Source organism: Macaca fascicularis, chromosome 9 (assembly GCF_037993035.2).
Source record: "Macaca fascicularis isolate 582-1 chromosome 9, T2T-MFA8v1.1".
NCBI classification, from domain to species: domain Eukaryota; kingdom Metazoa; phylum Chordata; class Mammalia; order Primates; family Cercopithecidae; genus Macaca; species Macaca fascicularis.
The window spans coordinates 22,455,071-22,477,736 of NC_088383.1; the positions used below are offsets into that span (position 1 = coordinate 22,455,071).

The 22,666-nt window shown below is 39.9% G+C and overlaps 1 protein-coding gene and 1 non-coding gene across 51 annotated transcripts in view; one reads left to right on the forward strand and one right to left on the reverse strand.

Moving 5' to 3' along the window:
- The window catches only part of LOC101866062 (protein AF-10), a 228,512-nt gene that overhangs the window by 124,371 nt on the left and 81,475 nt on the right, over window positions 1–22,666 (forward strand). For all 50 annotated transcript variants that reach the window (XR_012417533.1, XR_012417524.1, XR_006700806.2 and 47 more), the window contains one exon: window positions 9,492–9,587. Coding sequence is in view for 36 of the 50 variants with exons in the window: in XM_074001160.1 (XP_073857261.1) it covers window positions 9,492–9,587 (96 nt within the window). In the remaining 14 variants the exon portion in view is untranslated. The remainder of the gene's footprint in view (window positions 1–9,491; window positions 9,588–22,666) is intronic.
- On the reverse strand, window positions 19,800–19,906 carry LOC123567055 (U6 spliceosomal RNA). The gene has a single exon (XR_006689750.1). It is a non-coding gene; the product is annotated as a U6 spliceosomal RNA (small nuclear RNA).

Consider the following 22,666-nt stretch of genomic DNA (forward strand, 5'->3'; position numbering starts at 1 on the left):
TGACAGCTTGTGAGTACTTAACTAATTTTAGTTGCATTGACTATAATATGATAGTTGTGTATACATTATAGGCAATTAGGAATAGGAAACACAATCAGGAGGTACTAATGGAGTAAGAAATGTTTGCTGAAGTCCTGGAAAGCCATCATTTCTTTTTTCTTCCTTCCTCAAAAGGCCTTCGTGGGTTCAGTTTCAATAAGAACTCTGTAGCAACCTAATATCTCCTTTTGAAAATGGAGTGCACTTAATAGCCATGTCATTGGAGCATCAAGTCCAAATGGAGGGCGGTGGGCGCCTGTGGATGGAGGCTTTTTTGCCAGAGGATTCAGTTGGCAAAATCATAATTCATACAAACATGTAGCTTAAAAGCATAATGAGGACTGTGGGATTCCAAAGGTAGAGAATGTGCTTCATCTTGCTGCCTAGCTTCCAACACAGTGTGTTGGTTTTGGGCTACTCTCATATGATGTGTATTTGCAGGATAGCTGACTTTTAAAGGATAAGCAGAATGTTGAAGTGACCATCATAGAGCCCCTGTTATTGAAAGAGTTCAGTAAGGTGTTCAGCCTACTTTTCGATGGTGGGAGTCTGAAGAGACCAAAGCTTTTCCTTGACTTCCAGAGGAATTTGGTGTTGTAAATCTGTTTCTATACTTTCCAGAAACTTGTTGAGCAGGTCTTTGATTGTTATTGGAGTTTTTCCACCAGCTATGCTGACAGAGGAGATAACATTACAGAGCTATTGAGACTGAGGCTTCTAATTTAACAGCCAATAGTGAGAGCTTTGGCAATCATAGGATAGAGGTACTGAGTCCCGACATACTTATCTGTGGCAAGTGGCAAGGGAGTTTAGGTCACCCCTCTGGGAAAGCACTTCAGACATATTGGAGACTTTGACACATGGATGTAAACTGATCTTGATCCTTGGGCATGAATGTTATGGCAAAGAGGCATTAGAAATGTCCAGAACAGCCTACCAAGTACCATCAGTCTGTGTAGTGAATTTAGTCTAACAGCTGGGGCTATAAGAGCAATAACTAAACTCACTTGGCACTAATTCACTGTTAGCTTCCAGCTCTTATTAGCCTTTTTTCACTGGCCTTGTAGGGCTTTTGTGTTGAGGTATTGCATCTCCTCCTACCCCTGGAACCTTTGAGTCCTTTATCGAAGCTGTGGCTTCCCTTTGTCCTTCTGGAATCCTATGCTGTTTCTATTGAACCACCCAGGAAAGAGACATGGTTCAGAGAGTGATTTATATGTCTCATTAGTATTTCTACGTGTTGCTCTTCTTGATTGGGGGAATACCTTTTGCACTTATGGATGGGTAAAGATAAGCATATAATACAGGGGATGGCAAACTTTTCCTCTAAAGGACCAGATAGTAAATGTTTTTGGGCTTTGTGGACCGCATTTAGTCTCTATCATATATTCTTCTTTTTTGGGGGGGAGGGTGGGGGTGCTAAGGAATATTTTAAAGATGCAACATTACTCTTAGCTCAGGTGTCATAATTTGCTGACTTCTGTTATATCATTTCCTCTTATACTATACTTCAGATGTCCAAGCAATGATGAATATACAGTTTAATTGCCCAAAGACCCCACCTACAAAGTCATGTTAGCTTCCTTACCCCCTGAGAATCCTGCCAACTGAATCCTGGGTAGGATAGTGATCTGGGTGCCTGTATCCAACAGAGTCTTAAAAATTTGTGTTTTCTGGCTGGGCACGGTGGCTTATGCCTGTATTCCCAACATTTTGAGAGGCCGAGGTGGGAGGACTGCTTGAGCCCAGGAGCGTGAGACCCCATCTCTATTTAAAAAAATAAATCGTATCTTTTCCTCTCCTCAAATTCCTTTTAGCATGCTTGGATGAGTGCATGTGGCCATTGAGGCCTCTTGGGGATAGGGAGTGCACATCCCCATCTCTAATTATTTTTCTTCTTAAAGCACTGAGGTCACCTAATTGTTACAGTGGGGTAGAAATGAAGCCGACTGCCAAATTGGTGAGGAAGTCCTCTCCACCTAACCAGAGTAGGCTAGCTGCCAGCAGAGCATCCTTGGGCAGCTCTCTTTAAACATAGTTTCTGGTGCTTAACCTGCAGCCACCTCTTCAGTTTCTCTTCATTATTCAGGCAATAAAATGAAGACCCATTAACTGCCTAGTTGACTGTACAATTTTTCATTTTTTGACTTTGCTCAGATCCCATTAATTGGCCTGTGAGGCCTTTAATTTTCCTCTTCCGAATAGCCATGCCCCTAACAGCATCATATTCTCTCATCACCAAACTGTGAAGAACTATGAAAGAGGTGGAGCAGAAAAAAGTTTCTCCTGCTGTAGTCTCACAATACAGAATGCTTCTGTGACCCATAAATGTAGAGCGATTTCTCCCCACCAACAAGCAAGCTATCAGTTTTGCAGCAGACATCAGCTGCTTATCCTCTAATTCTGTTCAGTTTGGACGCTGTCTACCTGGAGATGGGATCAGATTACACAGTTTGGGAACTCAGTCCCACAGGACTGAGCCTCACTTTTGAAACTGATTCTAAGCCCCAGGTGCTTCTGTCCACCTGGCTATGACTTGGGGTTCCCACAGCCCCCTCCTTGGGTTGGATTAATTTGCTAGAGTGGCTCACAGAACTCAGGGAAACCCTTACTTATGTTTACTGGTTTATTATAAAGGATATTACAAAAGTATACAGATGAACAGATGAATAGTGTGCAGTATGTCAGGAGATAGGGAGGCAGAGCTTCCCCATCCTCTTGGGCCTTTTATACAGAGTTCACTGGATAGGCATGATTGAAGCATGGACACCTGTATAGAAATGTGATTGGACAAAGGTATGATCGAACACTAATAGACTGAGTAGGGAAACCCAGGCAGGCCTGTATGTTCACAATGCTTCTTGGTCTCTCGGTGCAACATTATTTTCTTCTGGGTATTGGGGCAGAACCCCTTCTGAAATGGGGGTTTTATGACCCACAATCAGACAGGGTAGGTCAGAGAATTTCTTTATGTCCAGCTCCATTATAGAAAAGTAGGAGAAGTTTAGAGCATAATTTAAATTTTTATGGCCTGTCTTGGGGAGAAAAAGGAGGGTGGGAAGGGTCCGAGAGAGATTCTGTTTTCTGAGGCCTAAAGCACCCCATTATAACAAAGGACTGTCATTTCACCTTTGTTACTCTGATGCTGTTCTGAAGCTGCATCAGGAACCAAGGACAAAAGGCCAAATACTTTAACAAAAGATACACCTGTTTTTTTAGTTACTTAAAAAATAACAAGGACTATGGGAGTTGTGACTCAGGGACTGTGGACAAAACCAATATATGTATACATATATGTGTGTGTATATATGTGTGTGTGTATGTATGTGTATATATGTATATGTATATATCATATCACAGAAGTCTGTCATTTGACCTTACTTGTAAAGTATCTAATTAAGAGATGCAACTTCTGGGTCAAGAGATAGACAACTTATCTCTTACAGCAATAGCTGTAACCAGAGTATCAGTAATTTTTGGCCATTTCCCATAGGGCACTGCAAAGAGGGCCAGATAAAATCTGTTCGTGCTGTGTGTTGCATTACAGGAGAGGAGCCCTGAGCTTAGGGCACCTGAATCTTTTGTAATAGACAGTAAGCGTAGCTGACCTTTGCTTTCTGTCTTCTGAGGCTATTCACTATATGAGCAACCTTGAAAAGATAGTTCAGAATAATGGGCTGCCATTAGCCTAACTCAAAAGACATGCAGAAATAGGAAAGACTCATGCAGTATGGTTTCCTGACACATGAATGATTCTCAAATTATGATTGACTTTACACAATGTTTTTGATTCACAGCTAAGTTCAAAAGAGGTGTCCTTGATGGACAGACAACATTCTTCCAAGCTGTGAATCACAGGCTTAGGTTTCTTCCATCTTGTGACTACCTTCTTTAAAATGCTGCCTCTATGGCTTGAATGCTTATTTTTGTTATCTATGTAACAGTTATCTATGTAACCAGTGTGGATACTAGAAATTTGGGGCTACTAAGGACCAGGCCTAGAGGTGACACACATCATTTTCATTCAGACTGCACTGATTGGAACCCAGTGCAATGGCCACATGTAACTGCAAAGGAAGCTGGGAAACGTCTAGTTACATGCCAAATAAAAAGAAATGAGTTTGGCGAATAGGCTGTCTCTACCTCATTTTCGCCCATTCTTGTTAATTTGTATGTAATTACAGAGAATGACAGAAGACAGAGCATTTAAAAAATGAAAGTTAAAAAACAAAATCCCACTACATATCTCACCATTGAGAAATAGCTATCACTTACTACTAAGCAAATATCACAGATTTTTTCTATGCATAGAGATATACATACATACATAAAAAGGATAGAAAAAAATTATTAAATTGAGTGAAACCTAGTGATGTTTTAAACACCAAAGGCAGATTTACTTGACTGTATAGAGGGAAAAGAAACCCTTTTTGTACAAAAACAACAACAACAAAATTTAGCTGAATGTGTGGTATGTGCCTGTCATCACAGCTACTCTGGAGGCTGAGGTTGGAGGATGCCTTGAGCCTGGAGTTTGAGGCTGTAGTGAGCTATGATCATACCACTGCACTCCAGCCTGGGTGGAAGAATGAGATCAAAAAAATCTTTTTCCTCCTTTACCACAAGAAATACTATTTCCTCAAAGATACCTTTATGTTTAATAATAGAAATTACAAAAGCGGCTGGGCGCGGTGGCTCAAGCCTGTAATCCCAGCACTTTGGGAGGCCGAGACGGGCGGATCACGAGGTCAGGAGATCGAGACCATCCTGGCTAACACGGTGAAACCCCGTCTCTACTAAAAAATACAAAAAACTAGCCGGGCGAGGTGGCGGGCGCCTGTAGTCCCAGTTACTCGGGAGGCTGAGGCAGGAGAATGGTCTAAACCCGGGAGGCGGAGCTTGCAGTGAGCTGAGATCCAGCCACTGCACCCCAGCCTGGGCGACAGAGCAAGACTCTGTCTCAAAAAAAAAAAAAAAAAAAAAAAAGAAATTACAAAAGCAAACAAGACGTTGAAGAGGTAAGACTGTCTTTCTAGTTGGGGTGCTTTTTAGCTGTAAGTGATGGAATACTCAAATCAGAGTGGCTAAAGCAATTCGAAATTTATTACTTCATGAAGGTTCAGATGCTAGGCTTTTCTAAGATTGGTTAATTTAACAATAGCCAATTCAGCTGTAGCACAGCATTGTTGACTTTTTTGTGATTTTCTTGACTTTTGCAGTCATGGTTGCCAGGTCACTGCAGTTGTTCTGAGGATCATGGTCTAACACTTGAGCATCTAAAGGCAGGAAGGGAAGACCTTTAAGAATGAGAACAGCTAGAAAATTTCAACATCTGGCCTGGTGCAGTGGCTCACCCTGTAATCCCAGCACTTTGGGAGGCTGAGGCGGGCAGATCACTTGAGGCCAGGAGTTTGAGACCAGCCTAGCCAACATGGTGAAACCCAGTCTCTACAAAAAATACAAAAAATTAGCCGGGCGTGGTGGCGGATGCCTGTAATCCCAGCTACTCTGGAGGCTGAGGCAGGAGAATGGCTTGAACCCGGAGGCGAAGGTTGCAGTGAGCTGAAATCGTGCCATTGCACTCCAGCCTGGGCAACAAGAGCGAAACTCCGTTTAAAAAAAAAAAAAGCAGCAGCAGCCAGGAGCGGTGGCTCACACCTGTAATCCCAGAACTTCAGGAGGCTGAGGTGGGCAGATTACCTGCAGTCAGGAGTTTAAGACCAGCCTGGCCAACATGGTGAAACCCCGTCTTGATTAAAAATACAAAAATTAGCCGGGCGTGGTGGCACGTGCCTGTAATCCCAGCTACTTGGGAGGATGAGGCAGGAGAATTGCTTGAGTCTGGGAAACGGAGGTTGCAGTGAGCCAAGATTGTGCCACTGCACTCCAGCCTGGCCAATAGAGCAAGATTCTGTCTCAAAAAAAAAAAAAAGAAAGAAAATTTTAACTTCTGTTTTATTATCCTGATTGAAACCTATTCCAGGCCTAAAGCAGTCAGTGGCTAAAGAGAATGGTTTTTTAAAATTCCTTTTAATTGCCTTGGACTCTTCCATGTTTGCCTCTAGGCTGGGGAATAGATACACTTTTATGAGGACATGAGAAGGTGATCGTGAATTTTCTTAAGAAATCAGGACTTTGTCAGCAAGAAAGAGGTTTATGTTTAGTCACTGGCAGACTTATGTTTTGTTTTAATTACATGCGTGAGATTTTATATTGAGCTCCTACAGTGAAGGCTGCTAGTATCTCTATAGTCATTTTGCTTTTCCTGCTATCCAGGTTGTTTGTTTTAATTTTTATTTGTTCATTATTTATTTTTTTGAGACAGAGTCTCACTCTGTCACCTAGGCTGGAGTGCAGTGGTGCGATCTCGGCTCACTGCAACCTCTGCCTCTCCTGTTGAAGCGATTCTCCTCCCTCAGCCTCTCATGTAGCTGGGACTACAGGCACATGCCACCATGCCCAGCTAATTTCTGTATTTTTAGTGGAGATGGGATTTTACCATGTTGACCAGGCTGATCTCGAACTCCTGACCTCAAGTAATCTGCCCACCTCGGCCTTCCAAAGTACTTGGATTACAGGTGTGAGCCACCATGCCCTGCCAGGGTTTTGTTTGTTTTTGAAGACATTTATATTTTTTCAGGTAGCGACTTTCTCTTATGTAAACATAATCCTCATAGTTGTGTAGGTATTTGTTTTGTATTTAAATTTGTTAGCTGCTCACTACTAGTCTTTTTACCACAGCTTCTCCAGTAAGTTCATTGTACCTCTTAAATTGGCTGAATTTTATTATTAACTTTTTTCAAGAATAAGTTGTTAGGACTTGTGTTCTCTGATTTCTTTCATAATGGAGGGCATTTTCTTTTGCCTTAATTTTTGAACTGTATCTTGGCTGTATATAATATTGTTGGGTCACATTTTATTTCTCCTAAAAACGTAATGGTCCTGGAATATTGCTGTGGAGATGACTAACGACACCTCCCTCTCCCTGTATTCTGCTAAGTTTAACTACAGTAAGTCTTGGTGCTGCACAATCTGTAACAGAATTGTTCAGAATTTTTTTTTCCCATTTTCATTTTATGGAATTTTATGTTTGAATATACCTTCTGTTCCCCACTCATTGAATTATCTGCTTGAGGGACACATGTTATCCTTACGTTTGATTATCTCTGTTTTTTATACCTATCAGATGCTGTGTGCCTGCTTTAATACCTTTTTTAAAATTTGCATTACTGTGATTATTTCAAACCTTTCTTTTAACACTTTAAAAATTTTCGGCAATGCGTATTCTTTTCCTTGCTGTTTCTATTGTATTTGCTTATTCTGTAATGATACTGTTTTCGTCTTAAATTTATTACTTTGATTATCTCCCTTCTTACCTTTTCCTATTTTATCTCATTCTTGAGCTTTGTTTGAACTCATGTTATATTTTTTATTTGGCATGCGGACAGTTTTGAGAAATATCTTCATACTCAGTTCTGTATGCTTCTAGGTTGTGATTTTTGGCTATCTCATGCACGTTAGACTCTATTTTTTTTTGCCTGTAGTTTCTTTGCCGTACAATTTTGAAAATGTTGTTTATGCTTGGTAGACTCACTTTTGACACTTATTCCATTATAATGTAGGTAATTTTTTGAAAATTTTCTCATCGTTTTTGAGATGATGGTTTAAGGGCTATGTATTTTGCATTTTTCTGAAGCCTGTGGGAATGGGAGGGGTACAGTATAAAAGCTTGGGAGGAGGGGTGCAGTATAAAGAGCTTGGCTTAGGGCAGTATGCACTTTTTGGTATAACTCCAGGCTGGGCTCCCTTTTTTAACACAGTACGTTATTAAATGTCTTGCACCAGGTTCTATATCTCAGATGTTCAGGTGTATCTTAGTCTTATGGGGAATACCCTAGGATTCTGTTTTATTTTTTATTTTAATTGTAACTTTTTGAGACATGGTCTCACTCTGTCCCACAAGCTGGAGTGCAGTGACATGATCATGGCTCACTGCAGCCTCCACCTCCTGGGTCCTCCGCCTCAACCTCCCAGTAGCTAAGACTACAAATTTGCACCACCACACCCAACTCATTTTTGTGCTTTTTGTGGAGATGGGTTCTCATTATGTTGCCCAGGCTGATGTCTAACTCCTGGCCTCAAGTGATTCTCTCACCTAGGCCTCCCAAAGCACTGGAATTACGGAGGAGAGGCACTACACTGGGCCTGCTAGGATTTTATGTAATTAGTTCTTAGCCTTGATACTTTACTTCCAGTTAGCACCTCTTCACTTTTCCTCCTCTCACCTTCAGTTTTTCCTGTTTCTCCCCTGAAGCTAATACTACTCTTTAGGCAGAAAAAGTAGTTTAGTAGGTAAGAACACATAAAATTGCCTCTCTTCAGATTTGGGACTTTCGGTTATATTCTCAGAATTTTCGGGAATTAAGGGGTAGGATTAAGAGCTGAATCCTATAGCTCAGTCTAGGGCAATTTCTACTCTAACCTGTATAACTCTACAGTAGTTAGTGATTCACACAATAGAACATTTTGGTTAAAATTATCTGACATTAAATTTGACTTGCAATATGTAATTAATTTTTTATTTTATTGAATTCCTTTTTATATTTAGCTCATCAGTTTTAGCACTTTAGAGCACACCCTAACTTTATCTAATTTTGTTGTTGTTGTTGTTAGAGATAACTAATTCATCTATTTTTTGAGTAAACCCAGGAAAGAATTTTTTGCTGGAGTTTCTGTGCCTCTAGTTTCTGGAGAAATTCTCATGGTAGAGAAAAATCGGGTACTGTTCAGATGTGAAGTGCTATGTAAACTTTAAAGTGCTATTTTTAATTGTTCACAAAAGTATTTGGTGGTTTTTTTGTTGTTGTTGTTGAGACAGAATCTCACACTGTTGCCCAGGCTCAGGTGCAGTGGCACAATCTCGGCTCACCACAACCTCCGCCTCCTGGGTTCAAGCGATTCTCCTGCCTTAGCATCCTGAGTAGCTGGGATTACAGGCGCTCGCCACCATGCCCGGCTAGTTTTTGTATTTTTAGTAGAGATGGGGTTTCACCATGTTGGTCAGGCTGGTCTTGAACTCCTGACCTCGTGATCCGCCCACTTCAGCATCCCAAAGTGCTGGGATTACAGGTGTGAGCCACCATGCCCAGCCGTATTTGGTGTTTTTAAGAAGAAAAAGTATATATTTTGCTGAATGTAAATGTGGCAAATAATTACAGACTTCAGTTGTTTATTAGTATTATTTTAGACTGATCAAGAATAAAAGAGCTGAACTTACTTAAAAAGAAACTCACACTGGTATTACTTGTTTGTAAAACAACACGATGATCAGAGAAAGTGATTTTTGATAGAAGTATTTGTTAATATTTTAAATTACTAGTTATAAAAAAATTATTGCATATATGGGGTTATAGTTCAAATTTAAATTGGATTTTACTTATATTCGTTTTTAGAAATATAAAGAGAAGGACAAACACAAACAAAAACACAAGAAGCAGCCCGAACCATCACCTGCATTGGTTCCATCCCTGACTGTTACTACAGAAAAAGTAAGTTTTAAGAATCATATTTTGTTTTATGTAATAAGTAGGTATTTTGCTGATTTTCACCTCTAAAAACTGTTTTCATTCCCTAACTTTTCCCAGCTTTTCAACCACATATCATTTTCAACCACATAACTTAGAATTCTCATTTCTTTCTTTCTTTTTTTTCTTTTTCTTTTTCTTTTTTTTTTGAGAGACGGAGTTTTGCTCTTACTGCGCAGGCTGGAGTACAGTGGCGCAATCTTGGCTCACTGTGACTTCGGCCTCCCGGGTTCAAGCGATTCTCCTGCCTCAGTCTCCCAAGTAGCTGGGATTACAGGCACCTGCCACCATGCCCAGCTGATTTTTGCATTTTTTTGTAGTGACGGGGTTTCACCATGTTGGGCAGGCTCATCTTGAACTCCTAACCTCAGGTGATCCGCCTGCCTCAGCACTCCCAAAGTACTAGGATTACAGGCATGAGCCACCGCACCCGGCCTAGAATTCTCATTTCTCTCTCTCTTTTTTTTTTTTTTTTTTTTGAGACAGAGTCTCGCTTTGTCACCCAGGCTGGAGTGCCGTGGCACAATCTCAGCTCACTGCAACCTTCACTTCCCTGGTTCAAGTGATTCTCCTGCCTCAGACTCCTGAGTAGCTGGGACTACAGGCGCGTGCTGCCGCGCCTGGCTAATTTTTTGTATTTTTAGTAGAAATGGGGTTTTACTGTGTTAGCCATGATGGTCTCGATCTCCTGACCTCGTGTTCCGCCGGCCTCGGCCTCCCGAAGTGCTGGGATTACAGGCGAGAGCCACTGTTCCTAGCCTGAATTCTCATTTCTTACCTTATTCTACCTTCTGTTTATTCTGTGCTTGTCTCCAAAGCCTGTTGTTAAGTAAGGATAACAAGTGGGAACCATCATTGAGACAGATAATTTTGGCTGTGGGTGGACTTCATTCACCTGAGATTTTGAATTCTGGCCTTGCCACTTACTGATTGAGTCTTTAGGTTAATTAACCTTGGTGTAACTCAATTTTATCATTTGTAAAGCGGGGGAAATTATTAATGAAATTGAATGATAGACTACATGTAAAGCAATTAGAACAGTTTTTGGTTCATAGTGAGAATTAGTAATTATTAAGTATTATTAGAATTATTATCTCGTGGTTAATATGAAAATAGAGGGAGACTGGGACAGAATAAGCAAGTCGGGAACTGCAGTAGGAGATGAGTCTAGGGTGAAGGGCCCATTATGCAAAGCTGTATAAACCAGTGTGAGGACTTTGTGTTTAGTTTGATCGAAAAGTGAGCTGTTGGGGGTTTCTGAATTGAGATGTAATGTGGTCTGACTTATTTTGAAAGGACCTCTGGCTGCTTTGTTTTGGACAGGCTATGGAAAGTCAGAATGGAAGCAGGGAGGCCATTAGCAAGGTATTTAGTCATCCAAAGAGAGATGGCGGTAACAATAGAGGTAGTGATAGGTGATCAGATTCTGAAAACAAAGGTTGAGCCCACATGATTTTCTTACAGATAAGTTAGAGGCATATGAAAAAGAGAGGATCCATGGATGATTCCAAAGATTTTGGGTCAGATCACTAGAAGATACAGAGTTACTGTTAACAAAGACAGGAAAGATGGGGGAGCATACCAGGTTGAGGGGAAAGAGAGGAATTCAGTTTGGGATACGGTTTTAGTTTTCTATTGCAGATGAAATTACTACAATATACCAGTTTAAAACAACATAAACTTACTAGTTGTCATCTTGTAGGCCAGAAGTCTCGGTGGACTCAGCTATTTCCTCTAATTAGGGTCTCTCAAGGCCAAAATCAAGGTGTTGGATGGTCTGGGTTCTTATCTGCAAGAATCTGTTTCTACCATTAGTCAGGTTATTGGCAGAATGAATCTGCTTATATGCTTGGTCAGGTTATTGGCAAAATTCGATTCCTTGTGATTGGTTGTAGGATTGAGGTGCCCATTTCTTTGCTGACTGTCAGGTGGGGGTCAGCCCTTGGCTTCTAGAGCCTCTCTTTATTTCCTTGTGCCATGTGTTACATGATCCCCTCCATCTCATAGGTAGCAATGGCATGTTGAATTCCTCTTATACTTGGAATTTTTTTTGCATGTCTTTTGCTTTTAGTTGGAGAAAGTTCTCCTTTTAAACTCATGTGATTAGATTGGGTCTACCTGAAAAGTCCAAGATAACGTCCTTATTTTAAAATCCATAAGTTTAATTACATCTGCAAAGCCCCTTTTGCCATGTAATATAACATATTCACAGGTTTCAGGGATTAGAATGTGGACATCTTAGTTGAGGGGTGCTGTCCTGCCTTCCACAGATATTTTGGGGTTGAGATATATCTATTAATATTAGACATCTAAGTAGATATACTGACTAGCCAGCTGAATACCTAGTCTGGTATTCAGAAAAGAGGCCTCAACTTTGAATATTACATGTGGGAATTGTATGCATATAGAGTTATTTAAAGTCACAAGACTGAATGATACCACTAAGGGAGAAGTGAGTGCAGGCAGAAAAGAGAATAGGCCTTAGGAGGCCCAGGACCTCCTGTGTCGAAAGGTCTGGAAGAGGAGGTACAACCGACAAAGGAGACTGAGAAGAGGCCAGAGTTTGGAAGAAAACTAAGAGGATGTGATGTGCTGGAAGCCAAGTTAAAGAAAGGTGGGGATAAGTGAACTGTGTCATACATTAAGGACTAGCCCTTTGATTTAGTCATTTGGAGGTCATTACTGACCTTTAACAGTTTTAAAGTACTGATTGAGGCACAAGCCTGATTGGAGTGCTTTATAGAGAGAATGGGATAGAAAAGTCAGACAGTGTGTATAAATGAGGAGCTTTGCTATGAAGAGGAGCAGAAGAATAGGGAAGTGGAGATAATGAAGGGTATTTTTAAAATAACATAAATAATAGGATGTTAGGTACACTAATAGGAATGATTCAATAGAGAGGAGGAGTAATGAAATGATAGACAGGAATATTGCTACAGTGATGTCCCCTAGAATATGAGAAGGGATGGGATTTTGGGGAAAATATCTTTTGATAAATCCAGAGTTTTTTCAGTAAAAAGCAATGCTTTTAGTTGTGATGATTTGAGTAGTATTAGATTTGAGCGAAGAAAAAAAGGCATGAGATAGTTAACTATAATAATGCAAAAGAAAATTGCGATGATGGTTTACTATGATTTCTGGGTAGTCACAATATTCCACCTGAGGTTCATGGTCAAGACTTAAAAGTGAGGCAGATTTACACAGCTTTTTGTTTTTCTCTGTTCTTGTCCATCTCTATGGATGTGGGCACAAAGTAGGGTTTGGTCAGGTTGTTATTTTACCATCTAATATAGTGAATGAGTGAGGGTAAATGCCAGGGGGGTTATAATGATGGATCATTATATTTAAACCCAATGGGTAGGGAAATGAGGACAATAGATGAGGGATAGTATATACTGGTTAATGTTTTCTGGTGAAATTAAAGGATTGTTGAAGGCTGTACACAGTGGCTCATGCCTGTAATCTCAGTACTTTGGGAAGCTGAGGCAGGAGGATTGATTGAGTTTGAGACCAGCCTGGGCAACTCAGTAAGACCCCAAAGATTGTTGAAGTAGTAAAGAGTGAATTAGAAATATGAAGTGGTATTTAAGAGTATGATGTATAAAATGGAAATTATTGAGGGTTTGAGATTATTTAATCGTATCAGAATCTAGGATGTGATCAGGTCATGAGGGGCTCATGTGGGGCAGAAGAGAAGATCATTGGAAGAGAGGCTGTCAAGGAACAGAGAGACTGGAGGTTATAAAAGATTGTCTAGATGTATATTGAATTCTCTAAGAAGTAAAATAATAGTAGTGTTGAACACTGACAGTAATGTAGGTCCTAAGGCAGTGGTTGGCAAACTTTTTCTGTCGGGGGCTGAATACTAAATATTTTAGGTTTTGTAGGCCATACTGGCTCTTTTTAGCGCTCAGACCTTTGCTGCTGTAGAACAGAGTAGCCATAGACACTTTGTAAACAAGTGAATGTGGCAGTGTTCCAGCAAAAGTTTATGGACACTGGAACTTAAATTTCATATAATTTTCATATGTCATGAAATAGTCTTCTTTTGATTTTTTAAAAAAGCTATTTAAACATGTTAAAATCATTCTTAGCTGTTGAGCTATACGAAAACAGGCGGATGACTAGAGGGCCTGTAGTTTGCTATATCCTACCCTAATGAGGAAACCTAATGGTTGCTAATGTCTGGTGACATGAGAATTTTTTGTTGGAAGGTTTTAGAGAGTTATAGAATTAACACTGAGGAATGAGGAAACTTACTTCATTTCCATACCCAGTGATACAAGAGCTGTGGTAGCAAAGTAACATTGAGATAGCTACAGATTAAACAGTGGGTTTCAAGGTCGATCTACGTTTTTGTTGGAACAAGAATCAGAAGAGATGTTCAGAGAAAAGGATGGGGTACATTGCACCTTGTTCTCAGAGCACAGTGGAAGGCTTTCAGCTGTTGAAGGGGAGGGGTGGCAGGTGTGGACATAATAGGGGAGGTTCACAACTGTGTGGGGATGAGGCAGGTGAGGATGGACCTGGAGTCCTGATGACTGACATAAAAACAGGGAGAAAGTCATTATCAGATTGACCCTAGTAGACTTCAGGCAAATAAGATGAGGCCTTGAGTGTTTGAAGAGGTTGGGTAGAGAGGTAGTATGGGCTCCTTCTTGATCCTGATGGCTGGTAGAAGACTTCAGTCATAGGTTCCTTTTGGGGGAAGGGTGTCATTTTACTGTTGGTTCACCACACTCTTCTCTTCTCTTGATGGAAAGATAGGGATAGCTCAGGGAAAGAAAGGCTGTTTTACCCAGATCTTTAGGGCTTCTTCTAGACTGTATGGATTTTTAAAAATTATTGATATATGGTAGTTGTACATATTTTGGAGGTACATGTAATATTTTGATACATGTACACAATGTGTAGACTCCATGGTTGATGGTGGTAGAGCACACGTAAATTGAAAGTCAAGGGAACTTTAATTCGCTACTGTAATTCTTAAATGTCTGTATCATGTAGTGTTTGCACATTTTTAACCTTAGTTTACCATCTGTTTTGCCTTAGTAAAAAATTCTGTTTCATTTATTTCTTTATTAACTTAGATTATACTGCCTTATATTTTTTAGTGCACTTTTTCTGTGACTAACCTTTAACCTTTTTGTACTATGTTTTAAAACTAGAAATTAGCAACAAATATTTACTTCAATATTATGTTATATTAATGTGTTATCACTATCACCTTTTAAATATTGCAACTGTAATTTGCTAGTATAGTATTTTCACACAAATCTTTGGCAGCGATGGTAGTGGACCACCGGTGATACATAAGCATTGTTCACTAAGGTTGTTATCAAAGGGAGTAAAAGTGTAAGTGTATTTTCCAGAAACCATAGCTCTTTGTTTCTATGATTGGGGGATTTCAGTTCTTAGGTAAAAGATAATTAGATGGAACACATAGGCTTCCGTGTCTGCAGGAACTTGATGAAGGGAGTCCTTTAATATGACAAAACAAGTAGAGACAGCTTATGTTTTTAGGGAAGTGTGGTTACTCCCCTGATTTCCCCAATTTATAGTATTTCTAAGCACTTCAGACTGGTTTCCTTCTTCCCATGGTAGAAGAGGATATTGCCAAGGAAAAAAAGGGGAGATGCCAGGTGGGGTAGCTCACGCCTATAATTCCAGCACTTTGAGAGGCCGAGGTGGGTGGACCACTTGAGGCCAGGAGTTTGAGACCAGCCTGGTCAGCGTGATAAAACCCTGTCTCTACTAAAAATACAAGAAATTAGCTGGGCATGGTGACACGTGCTTATAATCCCAGCTACTCGGGAGGCTGAGGCAGGAGAATTGCTTAAACCCAGGAGGCCGAGGTTGCAGTGAGCCAAGATGGCACCACTGCACTCCAGACCAGGCGACAGAGTGAGACTCTGTCTCAAAAAAAAAAGGGAGAAAGTCTTCGTTCTTGACCAAATAGAGATTTGCTTGCTGTCAATGTTATTTTGGTAAAGAAATTTGTAGATGCTTATAAGCCACAGTTCTCTTTTTAAATTGACAAAATTGAACATCACACCTTGTTAAAAGCAATCTTTAACACATTACCTTTCATTATTATTAGAAGACGTCATTATTTCTGAGCGTCATTATAAATAGCTCACAATTTTTAGTTGTTTGAATTTTGAGGTAATTTAGCTTTTAAAGTACAGTTTTTGTTTGTTTTAAGGAAGTTTTTTGTGTACCAGAGATACATGATCAGGTTTTTGTCTCTTTCTCTTTGCAACATTTTTAAAAGAGGATAAAGGAGAACCTAATTTTAAGTAAATTTTTTCAATTAGCTGTTAAATTTTGTACTGATTTTTTAAGACTTTCAGAAGAAAATTTTTGGTAAAATAAGTTAATTTTTGTGTAATTTAAAAATTTTAATGTTTCTTTAAGGATCATCTTTTAAAGAAATCTTTAGAACTTTAAAGTTATAATGAAATCCAAGTGGAGATTTAATATTTGTTTATTAAGTCACTTTATCTCTTTGTTCTTTTCTTGTATTTTACAACACAATTATATTTGAAAGTTAAACTTTTTTAAAAAGTAAATTTAATTTTGAAGGAAATACACACACGCACAATCTTAGGGCCATAAGGTATTCAAAAGTCTAATGTATCATAAATATACATGAAATGTTGCACATATTTAAAATAGAAACATTGGTAACATTTTGACATATGTACACATTAGTGAAACTATAACCACAATCACAGACAAGAGTTTCCTTGTGACTTCTTTTAATCTCCTCCCTGTCTTCACATCCCTCCCCAGGTAGCTACTGATCTGCTTTTTGTCACTTTAAATTAGTTTGAATTTTCTATAATGTTAAACAATGGAAAAATATAGTATGTATGCTTTTTCTGTCTGGCTTCTTTCAGCATAATTATTTTAAGTTTTGTTCTTGTTGTATCTTTTAATAGTTCAATTTTTGGCTAACTACAATTCTGTGTATGGATATACTATTAATTTGCTTATCCATGCAACAATTGATGGACATTCAGGTTGTTTTCAGTTTTGGGCTGTTACAAATAAAGCTGCTATGAATATTGTATAAATCTTACAAGATATATGTTTTTATTTCTCTTGCATGAATACCAAGGAGTGGAATGGTTGGGCCACATGGTAGGTGTGACTCACCATGGTAGGTATATATGCTTTTTTTGTATGTGTGACGGAGTCTCGCCCTGTCACCCAGGCTGAAGTACAGTGGTGTGATCTTGGCTCACGGCAACCTCTGCTTCCCGGGTTCATGCCGTTCTCCTGCCTCAGCCTCCCAAGTAACTGGGACTACAGGCGCCCGCCACCACACCCGGCTAATTTTTTGGTATTTTTTTAGTAGAGACGGGGTTTTGCTGTGTTAGCCAGGATGGTCTCAGTCTCCGGACCTTGTGATCCTCCCACCTCGGCCTCCCAAAGTGCTGGGATTACAGGCATGAGCCACTGCGCTTAGTCAATATCTTCATATTTGTTATTTGTTTATTTTTAGTGAAGTGTTTTTTAAGATCTCCCCACCACCTGCCTTTTTTTATTGGCTTGTTTTCTTATTACTGACTTTTGTAAGACTATGTATTCTGGATGCAGGTCCTTTATCAGATACACATTTGTAGATATTTATCTCACTCTGTGGCTTATATTTTCATTCTTTTAATCTTTTGAAGAGCAGACGTTCTTTATGAAATTTAGTTTATGAATTATTTTGTGTTTTCTTTTATAAGCTTTTAAACTATAATTCAGGAGTATATAGTCATGAAGCCTAGACCGGTTAGCCAAATCTAAAAGAAACTGGCTTCTTATCACAACTAACGTGTGAACATTGCCACCCTTCTTCTCTCCAGAATGACCATAAAAAAAGTTACTGTGGAGAAACAGAAACCTAGATTTGAGGCAACACGTAAAAACCAAAGGAAAAATAGCAATTCAGTGGTTCGTTGGTAAAAGCAGGAAAGTTGGTGCCCTTCACTGGGCTACTTTGCTCTTCTTACTCTTGCGCTTTTTTTTTTGAGACGGAGTCTTGCTTTGTTGGCAAGGTTGGAGTGTAGTGGTGTGATCCCAGCTCACCGCAGGCTCTGCCTCCCGGGTTCAAGGGATTCTCCTGCCTCACCCTCCCAAGTAGCTGGAATTAACAGGCGCCCACCACCACACCTGGCTGATTTTTGTATTTTTAGTCGAGATGAGGTTTAACCATGTTGGCCAGGCTGGCCTCGAACTCCTGAGCTCAGGTGATCCACCCTCCTTGACCTCCCAAAGTGCTGGGATTATAGGTGAACCACAATGCTTGGCCTTATTCTTGCTCTTTTTGTTTCTCTTCTTCAGCCCATCCATGTTAGACCCCAATAGGTTTGAACAAACCACCTATTAATTTCTTTGGAGGTTACCACAGTGCTGATTGTTCCTTGCTAGTGTATAAAAATCCTGTTGAAATTTCTGTTTATTTTGTATTCTGCCACCTTGCCTGAACTTTTTTTGAGACAGTCTTGCTCTGTTGCCCAGGCTGGAGTGCAGTGGCTCATTGCAGCCTTGACCTCCCAGGCTCAAGCATCCTCCCACCTCAGCCTCCTGATTCACTGAGACTAGAGGTGCACACCACCATGCCCATCTAATCTTTTCTTGTAATTTTTTGTAGAGATAAGTTTCGCATGTTGCCTAGGCTGGTGTTGAACTCCTGGGCTTAAGCCATTTGCCCCCGCTTAAGCCCCCAAAGTGCTGGGATTATAGGCATGAGCCACCACGCCTGGCCACTTTAATTTTTATTTCTTTGCTTACATTGGGCTTAATTGGCTCTTCTTTTTCTATTCTGAAGATTAAGGACAGGCGCAGTGGCTCACGCCTGTATCCGAGCACTTTAGGAGGCTGAGGCAGGCGGATCACTTGAGATCAGGAGTTCCAGACCAGTCTGTCCAAAATGGAGAAATCCTTTCTCTACTAAAAATACAAAAATTAGCCGGGCATGGTGGTGCAGGCCCATAGTCCCAGCTACTTGGGAGGCTGAGGCAGGAGAAGCACTTGAACCTGAGAGGCGGAGGTTGCAGTGACCCGAGACCTCACCACTGCACTCTAGCCTGGGTTACAGAGCAAGACTCCATCTCAGACACAAACACACACACACACACACACACACACCCACACACACACACACACACACACACACACACACAAACACAACCTGGTGTGGTGGATCCCCTGAGGTCAGGAGTTTGAGACCAGCCTGGCCAACATGGTGTGAAGCCCCGTAGCTACTAAAAATACAAAAATTAGCTGGATGTGGTGGCAGACGCCTGTAATCCCAGCTACTCAGGAGGCTGAGGCAGGGAATCACTTGAATCCAGGAGGTGGAGGTTGCTGTGAGCCAAGATAGCGTCATTGCACTCTAGCTGGGTGACAAGAGCAAAACTGTGTCTCAAAAAAAAAAAAAGATGATTGTTCTATCTTTCTTCTTTTCTAATACATACATTCAGTGCGATAAATTCCTCTTTAAATGCTGCTTTCCCAGCATCTCACAAATTTTTATGTTTTATTTTCATTTAGTTCCAAATATTTTTAAATTTCTCTTTATATTTCTTCTTTTACTTATATGTTATTTAGAAGTGTCTTGTTTAATATCCATGTGTTTTTGGATTTATGGCCACCTTTCTGGTATTGATTCTGGTTTAATTTCATTGTGGTCTGAGAAAGCAAGGCACTGTATGATTTCTGTTCTTTAAAATTTGTTAAGGTGTATTTTATGGTCTAGAATGTGGTCCATCTTGGTTAATGTTCCATGTAAGCTGGAGAATAGAAGAATGTGTCATTTGCTGTTGTTGGATGAAGTAGTCTACAGATGTCAATTATATACAGTTGATTGATAGTACTGTTCAGCTCAACTGTGTCCTTAACTGATTTTCTCACTAGTGTATCTGTTAATTTCTGGCTGTGATATCAGTTTCTATCAGTTTTTGCTTCATGTATTTTGACCGCTTTTGTTAGTCACATACACATTAAGGATTGTTATGTCTTTTTGAAGTATCAACACCTTTATCTTACGTAATTACTCTCTTTAGACCTGATCACTTTCTTTGCTCTTGAGTCTGTTCTGTTCATAATTAATACAGTATTTCTGCTTTTAAAAAATCAGCATTAGCATAGTATATCTTTCTCCATTTCCTTTTTATTTATTTTTATATGGAACACTTCACGAATTTGCGTGTCACCCTTGCACAGGGGCCATACTAATCTTCTCTGTATCATTCTAATTTTTGTATATGTGCTGCCGAAGCGAGCACTGTTTCCTTTAAACTCTACGTGTCTTTATATTTAAAGTAGGTTTCCTCTAGACAACATATAGTTGCTACTTGGTTTTGGATCTGTGACAATCTTTATTTTTTAATTGGGGTATTTAGACCATTGCCATTTAAGGTGACTATTGATATAATTGGGTTAATATCTACCATATTTATTACTAATTTTCATTTTTACATTTTTGTTACTGTTTTTGTCATTCACAGCTTTTGTGGTTTTTATTGAGTATTTTATATGATTGCATTTTCTTGTCTTTTTTTTTTTTTCCACCCTGTCATCACACTTTAAGTGTTTTATTTCACCCTCTCCTTGATTGCATGTTTTCTGAGGCAAATTCAGATATAATTCTTATACTTGTGCCTGTGTGGGTAACGTGTTTTCCTCTGGCTTCCTTCATGGATTTTAATCTTTGAGCGTGGAGGTGTACTTCCCTTTCCCCCTCCTTTTTCGCATTTATCTTGCTTGGCGTCCTCTAAGTTTCTTTGATAGCTGGTGTGGCTACTGACATTTGTTCGAGGGGAAGTTTCTTGATGTTATGATTTCAAATATTGCTTCTCCTTTCTTCTCCTCCTTGTATTCCCGTTTTAACTATGTTATGCCTTTTGTATACATCCCAGCATTCATGAATATTTTGTTTGCTTTTGTTTTCCAGTCTTTTTCTCTCTTTCCGTTTCAATTTTGGAAGTTTTTATTGTCATATCCTCAAGCTTAGAGATTTTTTTTCTTGAGTTGTGTCCCACTCTGCTGATGATTCCCTGAAAGACATTCTTCATTTCTGTTTGTTTTTGATCTCTCTGGCATTTCTGATTTGCTTTCATTATGCATATGTTCTTGCATGTTGTCTGCCTTTTCCATTAAATTCCTTATTGTATTAGTCATAGATTTTAAAAATTCTTGGTCTCATAATTCCAACATTCCTGACATGGCTGACTTAGTTTCTAATGGTTTTTCACTTTGTTTAAACTGCATTTTTTGCCTTTTGTGTTGTTGTTTCATGTTGAACATTATGTCCTGGCAAAAGGAACTACACTATAAATAGACCTTTAGTAACACACTAGTAAATTGCGGGGAACAAGAGGCATCCTATACTTCTATAATTTTCAGTCTTTAGGTGAACCTCCCCTGGAATGTGAACTGCATAGGGGCTTCTTAGTTATTTTTTTCTCCTGCAAGTGGAACAGGATGATGGTTAGAGTCGCCTGAAGTTGTACATTTCCCTTCCCTAGGTTAGTTAGGCTCTGACAAAAACCTCCACAGGTTAGAATCTCGTTAAATAGTTTCTCCTGAAAGCAGGCCTTGTTAGGAAAAACAAAGCTCTGGTTATTTCAAAATGGTTCCTTTTCCCCCTTTATTGGAGGGATCTCTGGGGGACTCTTTCTCCGGTATTCACTCTGAGGGCCTGCTAGAGGTCCTAGAGGTAAAATTCACAAAAGTGTGAGAGTCCTCCAAGACCGGGTCCCCCTGGAGGTTTTCTTTTTCAGCCTTGTCCACACTGTGCCTCTATCAGTTTATCAGTTAAAATAGTTTAGGTTTTCTTTCCCTGATGCTGGTTCCTGCAGAGGTTTCAGCTGCTGGGTTTGCTTAGGTAAGTTGTAAGTCTCTCTGTGCATTGATTTGTCTTTCTGTTTTTTTTGTTTTGTTTTGTTTTCTTAATTATACTTTAAGTTCTAGGGTACATGTGCACAATGTGCAGGTTTGTTACATAGGTATACATGTGCCAATGTGCCATGTTTTTTTTTTTTTTTTTTGAGACTGAGTTTCACTCTTCTTGCCCAGGCTGTAGAGCAATGGCGTGATCTCGACTCACTGCAACCTCCGCTTCCCGGGTTCAAGTGATTCTCCTGCCTCAGCTTTCCAAGTAGCTGGGATTACAGGCATGTGCCACCACACCCAGCTAATTTTTTTGAGACGGAATCTCGCTCTGTCACCCAGGCTGGAGTGCAGTGGCATGATCTCAGCTCACTGCAAGCTCCACCTCCCAGGTTCACACCATTTTCCTGCCTTAGCCTCCCGAGTATCTGGGACTATAGGCGCCTTCCACCACGCCTGGCTAATTTTTTTGTATTTTTAGTAGAGATGGGGTTTCACCTTATTGGCCAGGATGGTCTCGATCTCCTGAGCTTGTGATCTGCCTGCCTCCGCCTCCCAAAGTGCTGGAATTACAGGTATAAGCCCCAATTTTTTGTTTAGCAGTTTGCCCTATGACCTCTCCATTCACTAATGTAAGAGTTAGTGATTTTCAGTTTGTTGAGCTTTGTATTTGTTTTAGGGTAGAGCAAAGACTTCTCTTTCCTCCTCATATGCTCAACGAGTAACCAGAATTCCTAGTATTGGCATTTAACGATATAAACTTCCCTCTTAAGTAGGGCTTTATGAATTTTGATATGTTGTGTTTTCATTTTTATTTAGTTTAAAAAAATGCTTTGTGGTTTTCCTTTTCTTCTTTGACCTATGAGTTACTTAAAAGTGTGTTATTTAGTTTAGAAATATTTGGATATTCACTTTGTTACTGATTTCTAATTTAATATTTTTATATTATATCATTCCTTTTAAGTTTATTGATGCAGAACATGGATTATCTTGTTAAATATTCTGTGTGGCTTTTTTTTTGGGAGATGGAATCTCCCTCTGTCCCCAGGCTGGAGTGCAGTGGCGCGATCTTAGCTCACTGCACCCTCCGCCTCCCGGGTTCAAGTGATTCTCCTGTCTCAGCCTCCTGAGTAGCTGGGACTCACCCAGCTAAT